Below are 22,981 nucleotides of genomic sequence, written 5' to 3'. Positions count from 1 at the left end.
TTAAGTAGTAGCTCCACAATTCTCAGGAGCAAAGAAGACTCTATTTCCCAACTCAAAATCAATGGAGAACCTGTGTTGCGTTTGCTGATGCGCTCCAATCAATGTTTCAGTGGCTGGTTTAATTGTAACACAAATATAATTTGTCCCCATTGAAAATATACCGGTGGACTGCACAACAAGATTAGCTTCTCTGAAATGGAAAGTCATAGTTGGAAACCTATTAAAACTAGGTGGCTTTGGGAAACAAAGATCTAAATCAGGCAAATTGCTTGGTCTACCTCGACTACCAAATGGTTGAATACCATACTGTGCAAAGTACCGAACAAAACTAGCTCTCACAAGTGCATAAATATTAGCAACTAGTGAAGTCATTGGAGCTCCTGTATCTATGGCGCAACCACCAGAGAGGGCTGATCTCTATAGTCCAAGGCGAATTCCCACAATGCTAATATCATGCAAGTCCACATAGTAGAGTGTTGGGTTAGATCCTCCCACCAATGGTGTAGACACAACTTCTGGGCCTACCATCCTTTCACCTCCAATATATAACTTTGAATTGGCATGTTCAGAGATAAATAAGCAATAAGAGAAGCATTTTTTGGCTACTTGCTTCCATATGGGTTTTGTTCCATAGCCTCCAGGCCCTAAGCCCAAAATCCCAGCAACAGTACTCTCTGTTGGAAACCCATAGTTGGAGCTATGTAAGCCACAACCCAAGAATGAATTGCTATAAGATACTATAGCTCCTCTAGATATATCAGAAGCGAAGGCTAAGGTCTCTCTTACAATGGTTCCCCTCGTTATGGGTCCATGGTTAATATCCCCATAGCGTACTTTGAATCCACAAGACTGTCCATGGCAATCCCATTCTGGAGTTGGACAGTCTTTGTGACCACAAGGAATAGAACTATAACTCTGAGATCGTTTGTATGGGAAATTGGGTTGCAATAGGGGTAAGCAAGGATCACAACCTTCACATTGCACCCATGTCATGACGCTTCCAGTGTCCATTACCAAGGAATAAGTCTTAAACTTTGGGCCAAGAACTGGTGGAAATGAACCTATACCCACAATGGCTAGATAATAGGCACCATTAAATCCGACAAGTGCTCCTATGTCATCAATTTCACTGCTACCGTTTTGGCTTCCTTGTCATCTCATTGTTGTAGTTGGGAATAGATGCTGCATACGGGCTTATGTGGCTTTAATAAGTAGATTAATCTTCTCCACATCTGTTATGTTCTTCCCTGGATAGAATGGTGAGTGGACAGAGAATGGGTGAATGAGGCTTAGAGTGATGGACTCAGGACTTTCATGAACAGCAACAGAATGTAGCAGTAATGAACTTGAGAGGAGAAAGATTAGAGATAACAAAGTCTCCATGAAAGCCATTTACGCTATAAAGTTAAACAAAGAATGGGATGTGAACACCAAGGCCAGAGGACATGAGATTTATAATTGAGAATTGTCCAAATATAGAACCTAATTAAATGTAGAATTGAAGGATCTGATAAGAAACGGCTGATGCTTTTGTCTTATGTTAATGAAGGGAAAATAAATGGAAAATTTCCAATGTGATTTAAAAATGTGGCTGGTCCAAGGAAGATTTATAATTTGGAAGTAACTATCACAAATTGTCAGAGATTAAATGAATAGTTAACAACAACTGCCTAGCTCAATTGGTGAGTTGTGGTGTGTAAAAAACTCATGCTCACCAAGAGGTACCAAGTTCGAGCCTCTTGGCTATTACCTACTTCCCTCTCTACCTATAAAAGAAAAAAAAGTTGAAAATTAATGATGGAAGATTTCACGTTTGCCCTCCTGACTTGGTTGTCAGCCACATTGCATTTTTTAATTAATGTTGGGGCTACTATGCTATCCTACGGATGTGGATGAAATTATGAAGATAAATTTATATTTATCTCCTTAAGCAGAGAAGATTGAGTAGTGTACTTCTAGGAATGGGCTCTTCTCAGTCGAGAGGGCATATAATCTCTTATCCAGTCACTTATCAAATAATGTTGGGGCTCTTCATAGTGTCAATTCTTTATGTATGATATTTTATATGAATATTCTTGTTATTTCAGTAGCTATTTTGGTCTTCTCCCAAGAATACGTAGTATCTTTCCATGTTGACTTATAACATCGAGGAAAATGGCTGGTAAAATATGAGAAAAAGTTTAGGACTTTGTTTTCCTGGGTGAAGATAGAATCTCTTCAGCCATGGAATTTGATTCTAATTTAAATCGAAGAATGATATTTTGACCCATAAATAGAGGTTGAGAATTAAGGAGTCCAATCATAACATCAAATCAGTGTGAGTGTAAAGATTCTCTTTTCTATACCTTAGATGGTGTTTGAGATTTAAAATGTAACCGCAAGCGTACGGATCAGTGTAGCTACGGGTCGAACACAGGGAGAGCAGCCACTTTATTTTTTATTTCTTTTAATAATGCGAAAGTGAACTGATTAATGGTTGTGATCTAATTCTAATTACCGTCCTAAAAATAACGTCCTAACCATTCGTCATCTAAGAATTTAAAGACGCAAGCCACACAATTAAAAATTAAATAAATAAATAACTAAAAGTAAACAACCCACGCAATTAAAAAAAAATAATAATAAAGGAAAAAAATGCTGAAATAAAAATAAAGTAAAAGAAAGGGGATAAAGCTAGAGAGAGACTCACAAGCAGGTTTCTCTACTTAGCCCGAGGGATGCATCATAATATGAGCTTCCCTACTTGACCAGAGAGTTACTCTTACAAGGGTTTCTCTACTTGGCTTTAGGGAAAGGGAGACAATTAAAATAAAAGCAATAAATTGATGGTTCTATGGCCAGGAGGGGCAAAGCCAACACATACACTAGCCATGAACCTTGGGGGAGAGGGATAGCAATAATGTAACGACTGAAAATAAAAATCCTAAATTAAGAAAGAAAGGGTAGTCAGAAGAAGGAATGAGAGGGGGGAGAGAAGACTACTGAAGGAGCCTACTTACTTGAATCAATGCTTGAACTTGAAAAAAAAAATTGCTCCACGGCTCATGATCTTGTCACCTAGATCTAAGCCTAGAACTATAACTTAAAAAATTACAACTCAATTGCATAAATCATAAACATAAAAAGAACTGAATAAAAATAAAAGAGTACTTGCATTAATTGAAATAAAAAAACTATTACAAAAGTGATTAAAGCAAAAATAGAGAAGAACTAAAACTAAAGAGAGAAAGAGGAAGAGAGAGAGCAACTAAAGAAAACTAGAAGAAGAATGAATTGTCTCCCCTCCTCTTACATGAGTTGTATTTATAGGGAATGGAGAGGTAGGGTAACAATTTTCTCTTTCCTAAAAGAGAGAAACCCACAATTGATTGTGAGATCTTTTGAGTCCAAAAGTGCTAAGGTGGAGGAGAGAGAAGAGAGAAATAAATTTCCTAAGAAATTTCCTAAAATTTTTTGCTTATTTTCTTTCCTTTTTTTTTTTCCTAATTTTTTTTCTTCTTTTTCTCTCTCCTAGGGACGATTTTCTTCTTCTTTGTGTGATTTGAACAATATTTGGTGATGATGTGGAGGAGAGAGAAGATTTGGACAATCTTTGGTTCTCCCCTTTTTTTTCTCTTTCCTTTTTTTTTTCTTCTCTTCTTGCTTCCACGATTTTGCTTTCCTTTTTTCTTTTTTCTTTTTCTTCTCTTCTCCCTTCCACGATTTTGCTTGCTTCTAAAGCAGAAAATCTTCAACAAAATCTTCTAAAAAAAACAACCATAAGATTCGAACTTGAGACCTCTTGGTGAGCAAGAGACTTTTGTACACCATAGCTCACCAACTAAGCTAGGTAGTTGTTGTTACCAAAAACAAATCTTTAATCACTTAAGGATGTGGTCCATCGATCCTTGTTGGCATTTGGAGTATTCCTTGTACCTCTGGGACAATTGCAAACGGGCTGGTTCTGCATCTCGGTTCAGTTCTGATCCATTATTCTTTTTCTGACCCGAAAAGAATAATCATTTGTACGGGTGACCAAACGAATGTGTACTTTTAATTGAACACGTCCATCTTGCTCAGAATTTCGTCCTCTTCGCAACCATGGAAAGAAATAGGACCTCTTTACGTGTAAAATTGAAGATGTAGCTCCCGATAGTCCTTAAGGCCTTGAAAATATAAAACCTGCAAAAAGAGAGTAAAACCCAAGGTAGCTCCATTCTAAATATGTAAAATGCATGTTTTACTACCCTAGATTTCACACATAAATGTGCTCATCAGTAGCTAAAAGAGCAAATGTAATGGCAGGATTGTAAATAAATCAAGTGTACAAGGAGGTGGCAGAATTGTAATTAACCAAATATGAGAGGAGTCACTTGGTTCATAAAAGGGGTTAAGGACACCAAGGGGGTTCTTTTTTATTGAGTAGGGATATACTGGAAGCAAAATAAAAAGAACATGAGTGGATTAGAGGTAAGGAAATAAGGGAGTAAACTAATATATTACTATAGGTATATAGACCAGCCATGAGAGGGAGTAAAACTAACATTTGATTGGGTTTGTCTTCAACTTCCAACCACAATAGGTACATAGACCAGCAGTAAGGGAAAACTTGTGGGTAATGGATCTCAATTGATTGGAGGCCAACCAACTTCTTACTTGAGGCATAAATTGCTAACCCACAGCACTATTAACAGCAACAGTCAATCAACGGATTCAGTAGCTTGAAGTTCACCAGGTGACTGCTGAAGCAGGACTTGTGGTGTTTCAAGAACCAAGTCTGAACTTGAATTGTAACTCATAAGGAAGCGATTGGGAGCAGGGATCTTGGGTATGAATCGCCCTAGGGATAGGAAATAACACACCAAATCCTCAACCCAATCGTATTCACAGCGACTTGCAGTCAGCAGCTCAGCTACCTCTCGACCTTGCTATAAACCGTAATCCATCGGAGCAGGTCTATCGTTGAGCCACTTCTCTCCATCATCCACCTAGTGGCTTTAATCAGGTTATGCAATTTTTTTTTTCTTGCAGGTGTAACACCCTAGTTATTTTTTTTTTTCCAACTAGGGTTTCATAGCCCTTTTTTTTTCCTTCTTCATAGCACTGATATCACGTGACAAAGCTTGATCTCAGCAACCAGAATCTGTGAAGAAGAAGAAGAGAAGAGAAGTAAAAGGAGAAGAAGAGCTCGATGGAGATGGAGAAGAGATAGGGTAAACACAATGGGAATGTAATGGAATGCCTCTATCATGGACAGCCTCTTCCAGTCTTCCTTTTATTAATCAAACAACCAACTCTTAGTGGGAAACCTACTAATAGTCTAATTACAACCAAAGACGACAACAACAACAACAACAAAGCCTTATCCCAACTTAATGGGGTCGGCTACATGGATCCAAGCAAAGCCAAGGAAAAAGAAAAGTAGGCGTCAAAGGAAACAAATTAGTAATAACACTAACGAAGTAGAACACAGTTAAAGCGGGTCCACTACCTGGATCCTAGCCCTCCAATTTGCTCTATTCAAGACCATACTCGGGACAAGGCCTAATTTGTGCATGTCTTTCCTCACAACCTCTCCTATGGTCATTTTTTGCCTGCCTCTAGCTCTTTTGGGTCCTTCTATGTGAATCATATACTCCTCCTTACCGGTGCATCCGTTGAACATGACTATACCACCTCAAACGACATTCTTGTAGCTTCTCAAGAATTGGGGCAACCCCCAAATCCGCTATAATTTGTTCATTCCTTATCTTATCCCTTCTAGTTTTCTCACACATCCATCTTAGCATTTTCCTTTTCGCTACACCTATTTTATCAATATGTTGCTTCTTAACGGCCCAACAGTCTGACTCATATATATAGCCGGACACACAACTATCCGATAGAATTTTCCCTTAAGTTTTACTGGAACACGTTTGTCACACAGAACTCCAAACGCACTCCACTTCATCCATCCTACTTTAATCCTATGTGATACATCATCCTTTATATCACCTTCGTTATTAATGATAGACTCCAAATATCTAAAATAGTCACTTTGCTTTACCTCTCTTCCTTTAATAGTCACTGCGTCATTATCTATTGTAGAGTGACTAAAGTTACACATCACATATTTTGTCTTCGATATGCTTATCTTAAGGCCTCTTGATTCCAAGGGTGATCTCCATCACTCCAGTTTAGCATTGAGTCTGATTTTGTGCTGTCCAATAGAACAATATTGTCTGCAAAAAGCATACACCATGGGACGTCATCTTGAATGTCTTTTGTCAGCTCATCCATAACAAGTGCAAACATATAGGGCTTAAAGCTGACCCTTGGTGTAGCCCAATAGAAATAGGGAACTCGTAGCCTTGACCACCCTTGATTCTCACACTAGTTACCACGTCATCATACATATCTTTAATTCTTTCCACATATTTGCTCAACACATTTCTCTTATCTAGGACATACCATATTAAATCTCTAGGAACACACAATCAAAATCGTAGGCCTTTTCCAAGTCAATAAAGACCATATGGAGGTCCTTCTTAGCAGTCTAAAGGTTTTCATGAGTCTTCTAAGAAAATATATAGCCTAGAGATTACAATATTCAACAATTAATATTTCCATTCAAGGAAATTAGGATTCCTAATTAGTGTTTCTTGTATGTAGTATGATCAAGGTTTTAAGTATCCCTCTGTATCCACCAATACTAACTGATACGATACTTAAAGAAAATTGGTATTGATACATCATACATGCAAGAAACCTCATCCTTTGTACATAATCAATTGAATGCACTTATCGCGTCATACTTTGCTCTCCTTTTTATAAATGATATATTTTACATATTACTTATATATAGTGTTTTATGCTTCAAAACTATATTTTGCATATATCTTAAACATTTCTATATGTTTCTTGACCATTTCCATATGGATCTAACGTATTTTGCGTCTCTCTGATGTTTCTCATAATCACCCTTCCGATATGATACTTGATATTGATACTTTAAGTCTTAGATATGATATGAATTGTGGTAGATGTGGATGAAGTTATTCCATTATAACATCAAAGTTTGGCATTTTTTGTATAGAAAAATATGAGCTTTTAGGTAAAGTTGACAAATTTTATGAAGTAGTTTTGTAAATTATGGAAGTCAATTAAATATTGAGTCAAGTAACAGCCTCCCCGCGAAGCGCGAAGCTCGGGTAAGGCTTCATACATTTTGACCCTCCCCAGACCCCTGTAGTGGCAAGGGCCTTGTGCATTGGGTACGCCCTTTAAGTAAATATTGTGTTAGTTTTGGTGAAGGTGGAGTTGACAACTTTGTTTCATATCCAGGTTTTGGCAACAAAACCTCTCCAAACACTACATGTGACATTTACACATTACAATGAAAAGTTTCCTAAATATATCATATTCTCAACATCTCACGGTTATTGTAATGAGTAAAAATAGCATTTCTTATCTCCAGTTCATCATGAATTATGAAAGGAAAAATCTTGTTTTTATGCCCTTCTCTTAGCCATGTTACCCTATATTGTTGCTTCTATAACACTTAATTGGGGTTAATGGATGACCTTTACGTATTCTCTCTGGCTTCACCCCCTTTGGATAGCTCCCTTGTTTCTATTTTTTGTTTCTCAATTTACCCTTCACGACCTTCAATTTTTTTTTTTTTTTTTTTTTGGATGAACAAATAAATTCACTACTAAGCAGAGGAAAGAATATAAAGGGGGAGAGAGGGGGGAAGGCAAATAGCCACAAAGCCTATGCAAGGGTAGGGCCAAGAGGAAGCCTACTAAGGGGAAAAACCCTACCAAAATATAGCCACAGGATACATCAAGGGGAGGGGGCTAGCAGGGGAAAGGATGGAAAGCGGGAGTCAATAGCCCTCCGAAGGCGAAGGCATCCTAGTTTAGAGTTAACATCAAAGTAGATGGCTTTCCAAATCTTCTTAATGGAGTGAGAATTGGAAGTTCATCTACGGAGATTGTACTCCATCCAAAGATGGTTAATGGTAGCACAGAAAGCCAATTTCCCTATCGTGTCACAAATGGCGGAGCCACCATAAGCCATATCAACCTAGATTCATTCTCCACTCAAGGGGAGGGTGGTTCTATAGGCCGGCCAACAACTACGAAGGACCTTATTCCAGACAGATGAGGAGATGGGGCAGGAGAAGAAGAGGTGGTCAATATTCTCGACTCTGTTCTAGCAAAGGCAACAGGAGGGGGAGACCAGAATGTGGCGATGGTTGAGGAAGGACTGCGTAGGGAGGCAGTTGAAAAAAGAGCACCAAGCAGTGAAGCTATGGCGAGGGATATGGCCTTTAAACCAGACACTGTTGCGCCAAGGGACAGAGGGTGAGGGTCCTGGAGCACAAATATGGTTCCTGGCGGAGGCACAGGAGAACATCCCAATGAGGGAGCCAAAAGATCTTGTCCTCTGCCTTGATGACCAGGAGGGATGGGAGGGAGGGAGGACCAGAGATCAACCAGAGGAGGGGGGGAAGGAGGAGTCCACTCACCCTGAGATAAGATGAAGGAAACAACAATGGATCTGGGAAGACCCGTGGAATAAAGAGATGCCAGAAGGGTGCCTAGGGTCCAACCAAAGGGACGTGTTGGATCCATTTCGTATGGAATAAGAGATGGCACTGAGGGCCAAGGATCTTTGGGCTAGGATGTTGTACTAGATCCATGAAGCATCGGGAGAGGGGAAAGCGGTCCTGAATCTGTGTAGGGACAAGGTTGTGGCTTGTGCAAAGCACTTCGTCGGTGATGGCGGTACAATCAGGGGCATTGACGAGAACAACACTATAATTGACTGGCATGGATTGATGAGCATCCACATGCCAGCTTACTACAACTCCATCATCAAGGGTGTTTCGACCATCATGGTCTCCTACTCGAGGAGTCATGCTTGAGGGGGAAGGAATAGATCCAAGAGACCCAGATGCTATTTTGCCTGGAGACAATCTTCCAGAAGAGCTTGAGGATGCTAGCAGAATTAATGTCTTTGAGTCTATGCTCCTAGACCACCCTCAGACTTGGGAAGGCAAACTTTATCCCAATTCAAGGTATGGAGGAATTTGGAGGAATCTGATCCTTTCTAGAGAAAGGAGGAGAGGAGAGACTCTATAGCCTTAGAAGTTGTCACAGGAAGGGCAAAGACACCAGACCAATAGAGGGACATGGATTGAAGGACCGATCTTATGAGAACCAAGCGACCAGCTTAAGAGAGCAGCTTGCCTTTCTAAAGCTGGAGCGTTTTCCTCATATGGTCAAGGATAGGAGAACAATGATGGGCAAAGAGCCTGGAAGGAATGAGGGAGAGGCCCAGGTATTTAACCAGGAGGGATCTCAGGGAGAATCTAGTGATATGGATAAGATTATCTCGACACAAGTAAAAAACACAGGAGAGAAACATGCTAGATTTGAGGAGGTTGATGCGGATGCCTGAGAGGGATTCAAAAAGGTGAAGGGAGGACATGGAGGAGATAGAAACGGGGTCAGCTTTGGAGAAGATCATGAGATCATCAGCAAAGGTGAGATGAGTGAGCGAGAGGGATTTACATTTGGGAATTGGGGAGATGAGATGTTGATCGTGGAGGATTGGATGGATCGAGACAAAACCTCTAGGGTAAGGGAGAAGAGGAAGGGAGAAAGGGGACACCCTTAGCGGATACCAACAGAGGAGGAGAAATAACCCGTAGGGCTACCATTTACAGGGACAGAGAAGAAAGGTGAGGAGATGCAGGAGTGGATCTAGTGAACAAAGGAGGGAAGGAAGGCCATTTGGAGGACTTGCGCGATGAAGTCCCAATGGATGGAGTCAAAGGCTTTGTGGATATCAATATTTAGAAGGGCCGCAGGGGAATGTGACTTCTTATCAAAGCCTCAGACAATTTCATGACAAAGCATAATATTGTTTGCAATACTGCCGGCAATGAAAGCCGATTGGTTGGGGCTAACTAAGGAATCAATCACAACTTGGATCCAATTTGCTAAATCATTGCAATGAACTTGTAAAGGAGATTGCAAAGGGAGATGGGCCTGAAGTCTGGTATAGAGCTGGCGCCCTCCTTAGTGATGAGGCAGAGAAAGGTATGGTTGATGCCAGAGATTTGACTGGGGGAGAGAGAAACTGTGGATGGCCTTGATTAGATCATCTTTGATAATATGCCAACAGGAGGAGAAGAAGCCCATACTGAAACCATCGGGCTTGGGGGCCTTACTGGCTTTATGGGAGAGGATAGTGGCCAGAATCTCATCATCGGAAGGGATGGACAAAAAGGGGGGAGAAGATGATTAGGAAAGAATTTGTTGATGAGGTTCGGGGGGAGTGGTTGGGGGGGGGGAGGGAGGGATTGAAAAGATTGGAGAAGTAAGAGGTAGCTTTAGCTTTGATCTCCTCTGGGTTGGAGAGGGAGGACCTAGAGCAAGAGGTGAGCTTGAGGATAGAATTAACATTAGAGCAGGCCCTGATAGAATGATGGAAGTAGGCCGAGTTGGAGTCCCCAAGGTCCAGCCACTTAATTCTAGATTTTTGCCTTAGGAAGCCTTCCTCCTGAGCAAGAAAAGAGCAGAGCTTTGAGGAGACCTATTTTTCTTCTTCAGCCAAGGAGGAGTTGAGGGCGTCATGCTAAAGTCTGGATTGAATGAGATGGAGTCTATCCTTGCAAGCGGAGACACTGGAGGATATGTTTCCAAAGGAGTTGACATTCCAATTTCTTAGAGCAGACTTAACATCGTGCAACTTCTTAGCAAAGACAATGACAGGGGACGAGAGGGCATAGACAGGAATGGTCCTGGCGTCCTACACTAAGGGGAGGAAGTCTTGGTGGAGGGACCACATGTCAAAAAATTTGAAGGGTTTGAGGCCAAAGGAGATTAGAGGTTGAACAAGGAGAGGGATGAGGGAATAGTCAGAGGTACCAAGGAGGTTGAAGTTGGCATGGGAGGAGGGGAAAGCTTCGAGCCAGGCTTCATTGACAAGAGCTCAATCAAGCTTGCAAGCAATTTTGGCAGGCAATTACGACAGTTGGACCATGTGAACTTAAAGCCCAACCATCGCAAGTCATTGACTCCAATGTCATCAAGGCAGTCGTTGAAGGATCCAATGGAAGGAAGGTCAGTGTGGGCCCCTCCAATTTTCTTATGAGAAGCTTTGATAACATTGAGGTGTCCAGCAATGCCCCAAGGATGGGGACCACTGAAGGGGGCGAAGGATCGGATGTCATCCTAGAGGGGGATCCTATCCAGAGAATGATTGAGAGCATAGATGACAGAGAAGAAGCAGAAGTGGGAATCGGAGGGGGAAGAGATGGAGAGGTGAATAGATTGAGGTGAGGAGATACCGGAGATTTTGAGGAGGGGGTTCCACAGGATCCATATGCGACCATTGGGGCAGTGGTCGTGATTGGAAAGGAAGTCCTAGGAAGGGGCAATAGAAGCAGAGATGCGGGAGGCATTAGGCTCGAGGATACGAGTCTCCAAGAGACAGTAAAGGCCAGATCTGGAAGATTTGATGAGGGAATGAATAGAGGCCTGCTTGGCCAGGGAGTTCAACCCACGGACATTCCAAATGATCCTAGGGGTCATTGAGAAGAAGGGGGGTGGGGTGTTGCAACAATTGCTCAGGGGAGCAGGAAGGAACCTCAGGGACCTTAGAGATCTTGGAGGATTTCGGCCGTAGCCAGCAGTGGTACTCCTTTAGGGGGGAAGGGGATGGGGCTTTGGATTTTTTGGCAGAGGGCGCAGGCCCTTTCAAGGACAGACTGGAAATGGGTTGAGAGGACTTGGTCTTCTTAAGGTGGCCAGCAGCAGTGACCACGGCAGGGACTTCAGCAGCATCAGCAGTATCAGCAACCACCAAAGAGGGGATCCGAGCACAGGGATCCCCTCAAAAAGGGAAGAGGATCTTTGTCATGCAATCTCATCAATGAGTAATTGTTTCTCAAACCATTACTTTCAAATATATATGTTTTTATGGAACCAAACACTGTCCCCAAGTATAGAAAAAGAAACAAAAAGGGGGTGGGGGAAACCCTCATTGCCCAACCGATAGTGTGTGCCCAAATCATTTTAGAGCCAACACGGGTTATTCGTTGCAACTCCAATTGAAAGCACAATCATGAGAAAGGGATGAATACATCGTGAGACTGCTTTTTGTCTTATGCAGTTCTGTATACTTTGTCATAATGCCAAAGGTTAATACATCCTGTGGTCAAAATAAGATAGAAGACCAAACATAAATGAAGTATCATGTTTGAACTATTTTAGAAAGCTATGTTGAGTACTGGGACTTACAATTATAACTTGGAAAGATGCACAAAAAGAAGCAAAATGTTTTTTTTTTTTTGCTTTATAGGAGTGGTATAATTGTTGTTGTTTTAAGTGAAGATCTGTGACTTGATATCATCATCAAGTGTGACATTTTTAGTTCTTTGCAGATAAAAGCTTCCCGGAAGGAGTTAGACAGGATGCTTCAAGAACAAAGGTTAGTTTGTCTAATGTACTGTAATTTTGCAATTTACCTCATAAGATTTCAATTTCAGGGAACTGAATCTTGTAGGACTGAATGAGCTCGAGGATGGAAAAATTACAAAATCATTTGCCCACTTGGGATGGGTTGCTAGATTTTCTTGTTTGTTACTATTTCCAATGAAATAATATATGCAAAGATGTATCCCTAGGCATGAGGATCAAAAAGTGTGTAGTTGAGTTGGTCATGAAGGAGCCTATGTGACGATTCACATCACTTGAGTCTCGTGCTAAAAACAGAACAGAGTATGATTTGCTGAAGCTACTGATGTTTTTTCTGGCCTCATTTAGAATTTTCTGTTATTAAACTTGTTGATCCCTATAAATTTCTTGCATGGACTGATTTCTGCAACAGAGCAGACTCCTGGTACAGTCAAAGTAGTCTTTGTACCATAACTAATGAATTTGAATATGTTTTCACACTTAATGAATATGCTTTTGTTTTCTTCCGTGTTATATTCTTTCTGAGTAAAGCTCCTAGCACAGTTTCTTGGCTATGCTAGTATTTGTCTATGTGATGAGTCACAACACTTTAGTTTATAAAGATGATATTGATTCCTGATTTTGGCAGGTCGTATTCTGTACAAGGGAAATTGCTAAAGTACAATCTTGGTCCTGAAGTGGTTGATGCTCTCAAGGATCTTAGGAGGAAGCTGTCTGAAAATGAGTCATAACACTGTTCTTTTAAAGTATATTTTCTTGTTCTTTATCAAGCTTGTGAAGAAGCAAACCGTTCGGCCATCAGTAGTCTCTCTTTATTAGTTTGCATACTGACCATTGCTTTTCTGGACTAAACTGTGGTTTCTTATTGTACAAATTGGTTGCGTTTGTATGTGCATGAGAAAACAAAATAAGTTTGTCTCCCACCCCTCAACCCCCAAAAGAATGGAAAAAGTAAACATTTCAAATTTTTGCACATTTTAGGCAATGAACTAATGGCTTTGGTTTTACCAAAAAAAAACTAATGGCTTTGGATAAATATATATATCCAATTCTTTCCCGCCCAAAAAAATTGGGGTAAAAGGCTTCGCACATTTTCACACCCTCCCAATCACTCCAAAACCCCCAGCCCAACACTGGGCGGGGCTCAGCAGTGTCGGGGGCAAAGCTTGTATCTGAACCTCCTCGGTGTGTTGATGGCTAATTTTAGTATGGGTTGACCTGGTGGGACCATGGGCAAAGTCTCAATTGGAAATCTTGCATGAGTCTGATAACCCAAATGCAACCAATTTTGTGGCCTGACGATTTACGCTCAAATCAACTGAAATTTATTGAGTTGGGAAAAGCCAGGTTCGACTTGAACTTTAGGTTAACAATTCAGGATTGTTTGGGCACAGGGGAGCCCCGGCCCACCTGAAGTGGACTAAATCCAGCTTTGGACAATAATGCAGCCCATGAAAAAATCAGAACTGAGCCAAGTCAGCCAACCATGATTTTTTATTTTTTTAATGAAAAGAAAAACTTCACTAATTAACAACATCAATGTCATGGTTAATGCTGTGAATGTAAAACCTATTGTTCAGAGCCCTTGTGGCTAAGATATGCATAAGGAGGACCACGTTGTTTTCATTGACATAAAACCTTGTGAATTTATATATATATATATATATATATATATTTGTAAGGGCAAAAAGACAGGCATGCTAGCAGGTTACCTGAGAATTAGGTATGCTAGAGATTATTCACTGTTAGATGAAACATAAAAAATCTCAGTCATTTGTAACTTTTGTCTTACATGATTTGCCCAATACCGCCGCTCCACTATCCTTTTTCTTCTTTTACCTTTTTCCTTCCTCTCTGTCTCCCGCTTCGGCTTTAATACCAAAATTTTGTCGCTCCCCTCGCTTCCCCTCTCCCTTCTCTCTACAGAGGATGCTACCAAACCATGAATCTTTGCCCAACTGCAAGACCATCTATTATTTCCACTCCTACAAGATAGTAAGGGTTTTCAAAGAGAAATGCATTTGATGTCCAAAATAGAGAACCAAAACAAAGTAAAAGCTGGGATCTTGCGATGGGGCGGAAATCTTTTTTATTAAAAAAATAAATAAATCTTTGAATGGTCTTTCCATTTCTATTTTCTAGAGATTCTGACAATTCCAATCTGAGATCGAATCAATGAAAACCAAAACCTTGGATGGACTTTTCTACATAATTTCCTAAAGAAAGAGAAAAAAATGTAAAGAAACTTTTGCAGCCAAAATCAATTTATGTACAGAATGAGAAGATTTGGAAGGGAAGGAGAAGAAAGATTACGAATTCAATTTCGTCTTTTTTTCACCTTCACGATTTCATCCAGATGGCGTTATATGCAAGCCACCAGTACACAGCATAGATCATGAACGCAAGCTGCGCCTCTTCCCTGAATAACTTCGGCTTCTCTCTTTCCTCTTCTCTTATCTGCATCTCCATCTTGCAGCTTTTGCTATTTGGAGAGTCTTCGAATCTTAATCAGCACCGGCAAGCTCTGGGCATTCCCAAATTTTTCTCCCCCTCTCTATACCTCACTTGCTTTGTTTGCCACCTTAACTTGTTGAGTCGTAAGGCTAAATATCTGCCGTTACCAGGCCTCATTGATCAATTTATTGCCATGGGTAGTCGGATTAAGGTCAAGCAGCGTGAGATTTTTTTTTTTTTTTTTCTTTTCATCGTAGAACAATTGCAGTGAGGAATAGGAGAAAGGAGATAAAAAGAAGGGAAAGAAAAAAGGTGTAGTAGTGGTGCATTGAAGGTTTGGATTTCTTCTTTTGAGCCAATGGTTTTATTTAAGGTTATCAAACCTTACAGTGAAAACCCCGCTAGCTTACCTAATTCCTAGGTAACCCGCTAGCATACCTATCCCTCTCTTTTTTTAAAATAAAAACTTCATTAATTACTGCATGATTTATTGATATCGGGTTGAGCAGTAGTGGGCCTAAAGTTAGGTGCCAACACCTGTGCCACACTGCCATTACGTTGCCTAAGTGGATTAATGTAATGATAGGACAAAAACCTGGAATGGATGGCCTTTTTTTTTTTCTAAGAGCCGCTAAAATTCCTTTTATTAGAATTTGCCTAGAAGGCAACAGAAAAGTACCAACGTATCTGTAATCTAGCCCTCACAAAGGACCTATACAACGCCATCCCAATGCAATACATAGAGAGATTTTGGGATTGAAGAAAGAGAATAAATTGAATGCAGATTTACAAAATTAATCAGATTCCGATATTGAAATTGAAGACGAAGCCAATGAGTTCAACGCATGAGTTTTGACGGTAGGTGGATGGAACAACAAAGGATCACGGGACACCTGCCTTCATGCGTACGTGGAGAAAAAAATTGTAATCTACCCAGTTAAGCTTTTTCCTTATTTGGAAAAGAAAAAAAAAAAAAAAAGCTTTTCTGGTAAGCTTGTTTTCCACAAAGACATGCCCAGGAATCTCATTTGGTGTGGAGGCCAAAGTCCGGGGAGCAACCCTAAAACAAAAAATGATCTCCGGGAGTGTGATCTACATCAGCATCTTCTTGTGTCCGTCTTTCTTTTATGCATATGAAATTACGTCTCTGCCCCTTGTTGGGAAGGAAGGAGAGAGATAGGCTAGGGAGCATTGGCGTAGGCCATGCTCTCAGAAGAGAACTCAATCCCTATGCATACATACGTGTGTGTGTGTGTGTGTGTGTGTGTGTGTGTGTGTGTGTGTGTGTGTGTGGACAAATGCATGGCCCCTGGTGACATAGAGGACGGAAAAATTGCACCCCCGCACTTTGAAACTCAAAAAACCCCACATTTTCTTTAATGTGCCCTCTCATTGGCCCATATATTGGTGTAAAGTCTATACAATATATATCATACTATCATACTACTATTTAAAAGTACGTACTATTTGCTTTGGTATACTTTTTCAAAAAGACAAAAAGAACCATCAACCTTTACATAAAAAACTATCCAATGGACCAAAAAACCCCTCGAAATAGAAGAGAGAAAAAAAAAAAGTGGAACAGAAAGGGAGAATTAATTATTAAGTATTAAAAGAGAAGAAAAAATTCTTAATAATTAGGAATCGTGGCCTCAAAAAGAGGAAGGTGGAGGTAATTGGGAATTTTATTTTAAATAAATCCCTAATAATTATGAATTAAATCTTGGGCACATAATACACACACAAAAGGACCCTCGAAATGGAAGAGAATAATAATAATCAATAATAATAATAATAATAATAATAATAATAATAATAATAATAATAATAATAATAATAAAAAAAGGTGGAGCAAAAAGGGGGAACTAATAATTAAGTATCAAAAGAGGAAAAAAAACTTCTTAATAATTAGGAATCGTGGGCACAAAAAGGGGAAGGTGGAGGTAATTGGGGATTTTATTTTAAATAAATCCCTAATAATTATGAATTAATCTTGGACACATAATAACATACAAAAGGTGGAGGTTAAAAAAATCCCTAATAATTAGGAATCAGATCATGAGAGTATTATTTGGATATGAAGAAATAATAGGGAGGGTTAATAGGAAATAAATAAATCCTTAATCCCTTTTACATCATACTATACTATACTATACTACTATTAAAAAGTACGTACTCCTGGCTTTGGTATACTTTTTTAAAAAGACAAAAAGAACCATCAACCTTTACATAAAAAACTTTCCAATGGACCAAAAAACCCCATGAAATGGAAGAAAAAAAAAATAAGAAGAAGAAAAGAAAAAGTGGAGCAGAAAGGGGGAATTAATTATTAAGTATTAAAAGAGAAGAAAAAATTCTTAATAATTAGGAATCGTGGCCTCAAAAAGATGAAGGTGGAGGTAATTGGGGATTTTATTTTAAATAAATCCCTAATAATTATGAATTAAATATTGGGCACATAATAACAGACAAAAGGACCTCAAAATGGAAGAGAAAATAATAATAATAATAATAATAATAATAATAATAATAATAATAATAATAATAATTATTATTATTATTATTATTATTATTATTATTATTATTATTATTATTATTGTTATAATAAAATGTGGAGCAAAAAGGGGGAACTAATAATTAAGTATTAAAAGAGGAGAAAAAAATTCTTAATAATTAGGAATCGTGGGCACAAAAAGGGGAAGGTGAACGTGCTTGGGGATTTTATTTTAAATAAATCCCTAATAATTATGAATTAAATATTGGGCACATAATAACACACAAAAGGTGGAGGTTAAAAAAAATCCCTAATAATTAGGAATCAGATTGTGAGAGTATTATTTGGATATGAAGAAATAATAGGGAGGGTTAAAAGGAAATAAATAAATCTCTTAATGCCTTCCTTTTAGTGAAGATTACCATCTTAAATTAAGAGAGTAATTGGTCCCACCACCGTGCCCATGTCCATATGACTTGTATCTTATTCCATTAGCCATTTTTTGATGGTAATGAAAACCTTAATCCCTCTTGCCATGTCACCTCGTAGTTACCCCTCATATCAATGGTGTTCCGTTGTGTGCTTTATTTTTGAAGATATTTTATTATTACTTTTTTTTATGAAAACTAAATATTTAATTTCCATCTTAACGTTAGTAGAAAAAAGTGCAAATACTTTATTTTAATTTGTCATTGATTTGTTATTATTATAACCATAAACCAATCTCATCTATTTCTATCTATTTTTGCTTTCCTTAATTGTAATTACCGTAAATATTCAAATATTAAATGCAGAAGAGGGAATCTTAAACGGAGAAAACGAAAAGTTTTACAGATACCAGAGCTCTCTCCCTTCCTTGCAGCCCTTGACTATATATATCAAAAATAAGATAAAAGAGCAACTACATATTCACTAACATAACGCTTCTCAATTTCAAATACTTCACATAAGATAAAATCTATATGCAAGGTCATATTTTACTCTTTACTTATCTATTTTTTCTAGAAATCTCTTTTGTATTTTTTTTTTCAATTCAATTTTTGCTTTTAAGTGCCTTATTGTGATTTGCAATTCTTTTCGCGTTCCGACCCTTTGATAATCATGAATAACTACATTGCTCGATGGGTGCACGAGTTAAATCTTCTTAAGTCTACATTATGATTTGCAGTATCTCGGGTTCTCTATGATCTTGAGCCATTGATCTTTTGATCCAATAGTTGCTATTTCTTACCTTAGTATGATGGAAGCTTTGACAACCTTAGGCATCTGGTTGGTTGGGCCCCATTTTGATTTTAAATGGTAAATTGTTATGTGTTGATATAAAATTTGGTTTCTCATGAAATGCTCATGATGCAGAAACACAAGCTCTCGAATACGGAGTATGGAGTAATGTCGTTAGAGGGGAGTGTAAACGGAGAGGGAGAGTGAAGCATGGAAAAGGGGGCCCGGCAGCAAGGAGAGGGTGGGATTTGAAGGAAATGAGTGGGGAGAGATGACAAGCAAGGAAGGGGTGAAGACTGAGACAATAAACATAGTTTCTTACTATCCCTTTTTTTTTTTCCTTTTTTTTTTTTTGAAGAAAAAACAAGACTAGATCCATTCCAAACACTTTTAGGGAAATTCCTAAGTCCATTTCACAGACGATATAGTCAAATACTATTTTACATATAATATATTACAAAACTAAATATAACGAGGAAAAATAACATAACTGATCATTAAACCCCAAATTTTGGAAAAAGCTTGGTAGTATGTTCATTAAAATAAATAGAAAGTACAGTAAGATAAAAAGAAAAAAAAATATGCAAATGGAGGGTCAGATGATGCTAAATACAAAAAAGTACAAAAAATAAGAAGTTATATGGAATTCCTTAAATGGGTAATCGACCCTTATTTTATGATAATTTGTCCCATCATTTCATAGACCTATGCTTATTATTTAGCACAATACTGGGCAAATGACAATAGTCTCTATAATGCTCTCTACATTCAAGATACGTTTGAGAATATCGCTGAAATATTAATTGCATATTATTATAACAAAAGTAAGAAACAGTGTCTTTGATGGTGAACATAGCGGGGGTCGATGTTCAGGGATCGGTTGAAAAATGGTAAATGTATCACTATAGCCTACGTTACTCATATGAAATCCAAAGCACCATCTAATATCATTTATATCTCAGTAAAAAAAAAAAAAGTTATCACAAGTAGGAGACTACCCCCACGTGCATTTGCACATGTATTTTTACTATATATATATATATATATATATCATATTATTATATAAAAGCATGAAGTGACAAATCTTTCACTTGATAATTTTGCCCTTTCTTTTTCTTTATCTTTTTTTCTTCTATTCTTTTATTTTTCTTAAATTGCTGGTACCCCTCTCATTCACACGTTCGTATCTCCTTTGTTTTTTGTTTAGTTTCCTTAACCAAAAAAACTCTTAATATTTATCTACTCTCTATTTATTTTACTTTCCTTTTTTCTTTGATTTTGAGATAAAGTAGGAATGAAGCTCTCCTCTATCGAATGAATAGCGAAAGCAAATCTTTCACTTGACAAATTTACCCTTTCTTCTTCATTATCCTTTTTTTTTTTTTTTTTTCATTTCTTTTATTTTCTAAATTGCTGGTATCCCTCTCATTCTCACATTCCTATCTCCTTTGTTGTGTTTAGTTTCCTTAACCAGAAAAACTCTTAATATTTATCTACTCTCTATTTAGTTTACTTTCCTTCTCTTTGAGTTTGAGATAAAGAAGGAATGGACCTCTCCTCTATCGACTGAATAGCACAAGTAAATAAATAAAGAGAAGGGAATTGGTTATTTCTATTTTAATTGAGAAACATAATAAGGAGAGAATCGTGGACTACCTTGTATGGTATAATTAAGTAAATTGAAAGGTGTGACATTGTTATTAAAATGGTTTTTCTTCATTAATGGAATAAGGAAAGCAGTCGAGGTGCAAGTCATCAAGAGTTCATACTATAATGGAGACGGAATGACAATTGGAGGACTGTTGGATTCTTGAATGGTAAACTTTATTTTTTCTTGATTCAAAGCCTTTCCTTCTTCAAATCAAATACTGTGAAAATTCTTTAATATGTTTGACAACCTCTCCTTATTAGTGTGCAATAGTATTGTAGTAACTAATTGAAATTCAATCTTAATAGTACTGTTTGATATTAGATCGAAATTTTTTTCTTGATTCAAAGCCTTGTTTATGACCCAGGTAGCCATGGATTTTGATCCTCAATAACAGGTTCTTATTTTGAAAATTGAAATTATAATGTGGGTCTTTGATAAATTAGAGTTTCTGATATTTCTGTCTGATTCAAGTCTTCCACGAAACGCTGAGGTTGTATCAGAACATAAGTCGCCTCCGTCTTTTTTCTTTGGTTTACTCGAACAATTTTTTATTTTTTAGGATCTTCAATCGTGTCTGTTATTACCATGGGAGCTGCAACTATCTGGGTTCTTATGTAATTCCTGATTTTTTTTTTCCACCTATTCTGAATCAGATTACATCAAGTTTTGGTTTTGAGACTTCTAATCGACTATTCGTTTTGATGCAGTTTTAACTACCAGAAATATAATTTTTTTTGTCTCAAATTGGTTTCAAATTTATATCAGAGCCCCTATTACTGTGCTTGTTAAGACCTTCCCCTGTTCCATGGGAGCTTAAAAAGTGTAGTTATGCCTGTTTGAAGTTTTGAACCAATCTAAAAGAAGTTACCATTCTTTATGAATTTGAAATAGTAGTGTTTCGAAGAAAGATCTCATACTGAGCCACTACAGATCCCTAGAATTACAAAGAGAGCATGAGTTACAACGAATACTCATTTCCTTTGGTTTTATAAGAGATTTTTCTAATTGGTTTATTTCCTCTGTCTTGTTCTCCCTCTCTATGAATCAATTTTGAGGGATTATAATAATCCGACAGCCATGAGTTAGCTTACTTTTATATTGAAAGAATAGGTGAAAGTGATTGACACAACCGACATTGAAAGATTAGATTTCCATTACAGTTACTTACTCATACCTCACAGAAGTAACCAAACATTATAACTACACAACATGAGATGGATGTCTCAATCCCTAATTGTGGTCGGAGATTTGGTGATAAAAGATGAAACTCTTGCAAAGACCAGGTTTCTCAAACTTAATTCAAAGGAAACAAAGGCATTCATTTTTACACCCAAAAGTTAAATTTCATGTTTTATTGATACTAAGCTTACAAACCCATCTCTAGGCACTTACATGTTAACCATGACTTCACTCAATCAGAGTCTTTCTGTCACATACCCACACACACACAGTTGGGCTGGGAAAGCGAGTTTGTTAGTACTGTAAACAATCAAGGAACTTTACTACCAATTAAGCAAGTAGATATCTCCATGGCAATGATACCATCGTTTGTGCTTCAACCTTCAGTAGCTGACATTTAAAAATGATACCATCATTTGTACATGTAATAATAGAAGGTCTACTTCAAAGGAGGCTATTGTAACTCCTCCATTAGCTGACACTAAGGTGAGCTAAAGTTTCCCCTCCCACCACCCCTACCCCTACCCCTACCCCTACCCCTACCCCTTATATTCAAATCTATATCTTGATATATTCTTTTTGAACTGTTTCAAGTGAATTTCTTTGTAAATCTGTCGGAAATCCACCACTCTATTTTGGGGGGCATGTGGTTTCCTTTCAATTATATTCTAGTATTATATACATTCGCTACCTTCTATCTTCTCTGCTTCCATTTTATTTGATTTTTCTCTGTAAGTTTTAGCAACTTATTCTTTTCAAAAATTGTTGATATTTGACTTGATGATGGGCTTAACATCAAGATATTGAACCTTTTTTACTCTGTATGGCTTATCACCATGTCTGTTTCAATATTCTTTTCTATAAATCTTATTTTGTTTAGATATCTTCTGGGGTTGCCAATAGAACTAATCCACTCACCAAGTTCAGTAAAAACCTAATCTAGATCACACACTTCCCTCTCTCTCTCTCTCTCTCTCTCTCTCTCTCACACACACACACACACACACACACACACACAAAGGAAAAAAAAAATTTGAGTCAAAGTGAAATCCAGCTTACATAGAACCTAAAACCTCATTTAAAAAATGTTTCGTCAACATGCATTTGTACGTTTGTTTTTACTAGTATATATATATATATATATATAGAGAGAGAGAGAGAGAGAGAGAGAGAGAGAGAGAGAGAGAGAGAGAGAGAGAGAGAAAATGAACTCTGCCTGGGATTGTTGAGTATGCTAGCACCTCCCTATGTCTACCTCTGTCCTCCTATGAAATGACATATCTGCAGAGAGAGTTCTCTCAGCAAGCAAGTTACTCTGCACTGTCTCATTTTTTTTAATAATTATCTCATTTTCTTAAAAAATTAATATAATAATCCATGTGAAGAAGTGCAGGAAACGCCTTAGGCTCAAAAAACCTTTCACCATATATATATATATATATATATATATATTTAGGGCAAGAGATTGTTGCCTGGTAGTGTAGCCCTTGGACCAACATAAGGGCCAATAAGAGCATGTGCAGGCCGGGG

The 22,981-nt window shown here is 38.0% G+C and overlaps 1 protein-coding gene and 1 long non-coding RNA gene across 2 annotated transcripts; one reads left to right on the top strand and one right to left on the bottom strand.

The window, feature by feature from the left end:
• Positions 1–1,011, bottom strand: LOC122066228 (aspartic proteinase nepenthesin-1-like). The gene is made up of 2 exons (XM_042630047.1): positions 526–1,011; positions 1–417 (listed from the first exon to the last, which is right to left on the bottom strand). Exons 1-2 carry the CDS (start codon positions 1,009–1,011, stop codon positions 1–3), a joined length of 903 nt encoding a protein of 300 aa, XP_042485981.1.
• A 10,721-nt stretch (positions 1,012–11,732) lies between these two features.
• On the top strand, positions 11,733–13,427 carry LOC122066250. The gene is made up of 2 exons (XR_006136305.1): positions 11,733–12,465; positions 13,081–13,427. It is a non-coding gene; the product is annotated as an uncharacterized LOC122066250 (long non-coding RNA).
• Positions 13,428–22,981: the final 9,554 nt, after the last annotated feature.

Source organism: Macadamia integrifolia, unplaced genomic scaffold (assembly GCF_013358625.1).
Source record: "Macadamia integrifolia cultivar HAES 741 unplaced genomic scaffold, SCU_Mint_v3 scaffold23, whole genome shotgun sequence".
NCBI classification, from domain to species: domain Eukaryota; kingdom Viridiplantae; phylum Streptophyta; class Magnoliopsida; order Proteales; family Proteaceae; genus Macadamia; species Macadamia integrifolia.
Note: the sequence above shows the minus strand (reverse complement) of the source record. Positions and strands in the feature narration are given on the sequence as shown.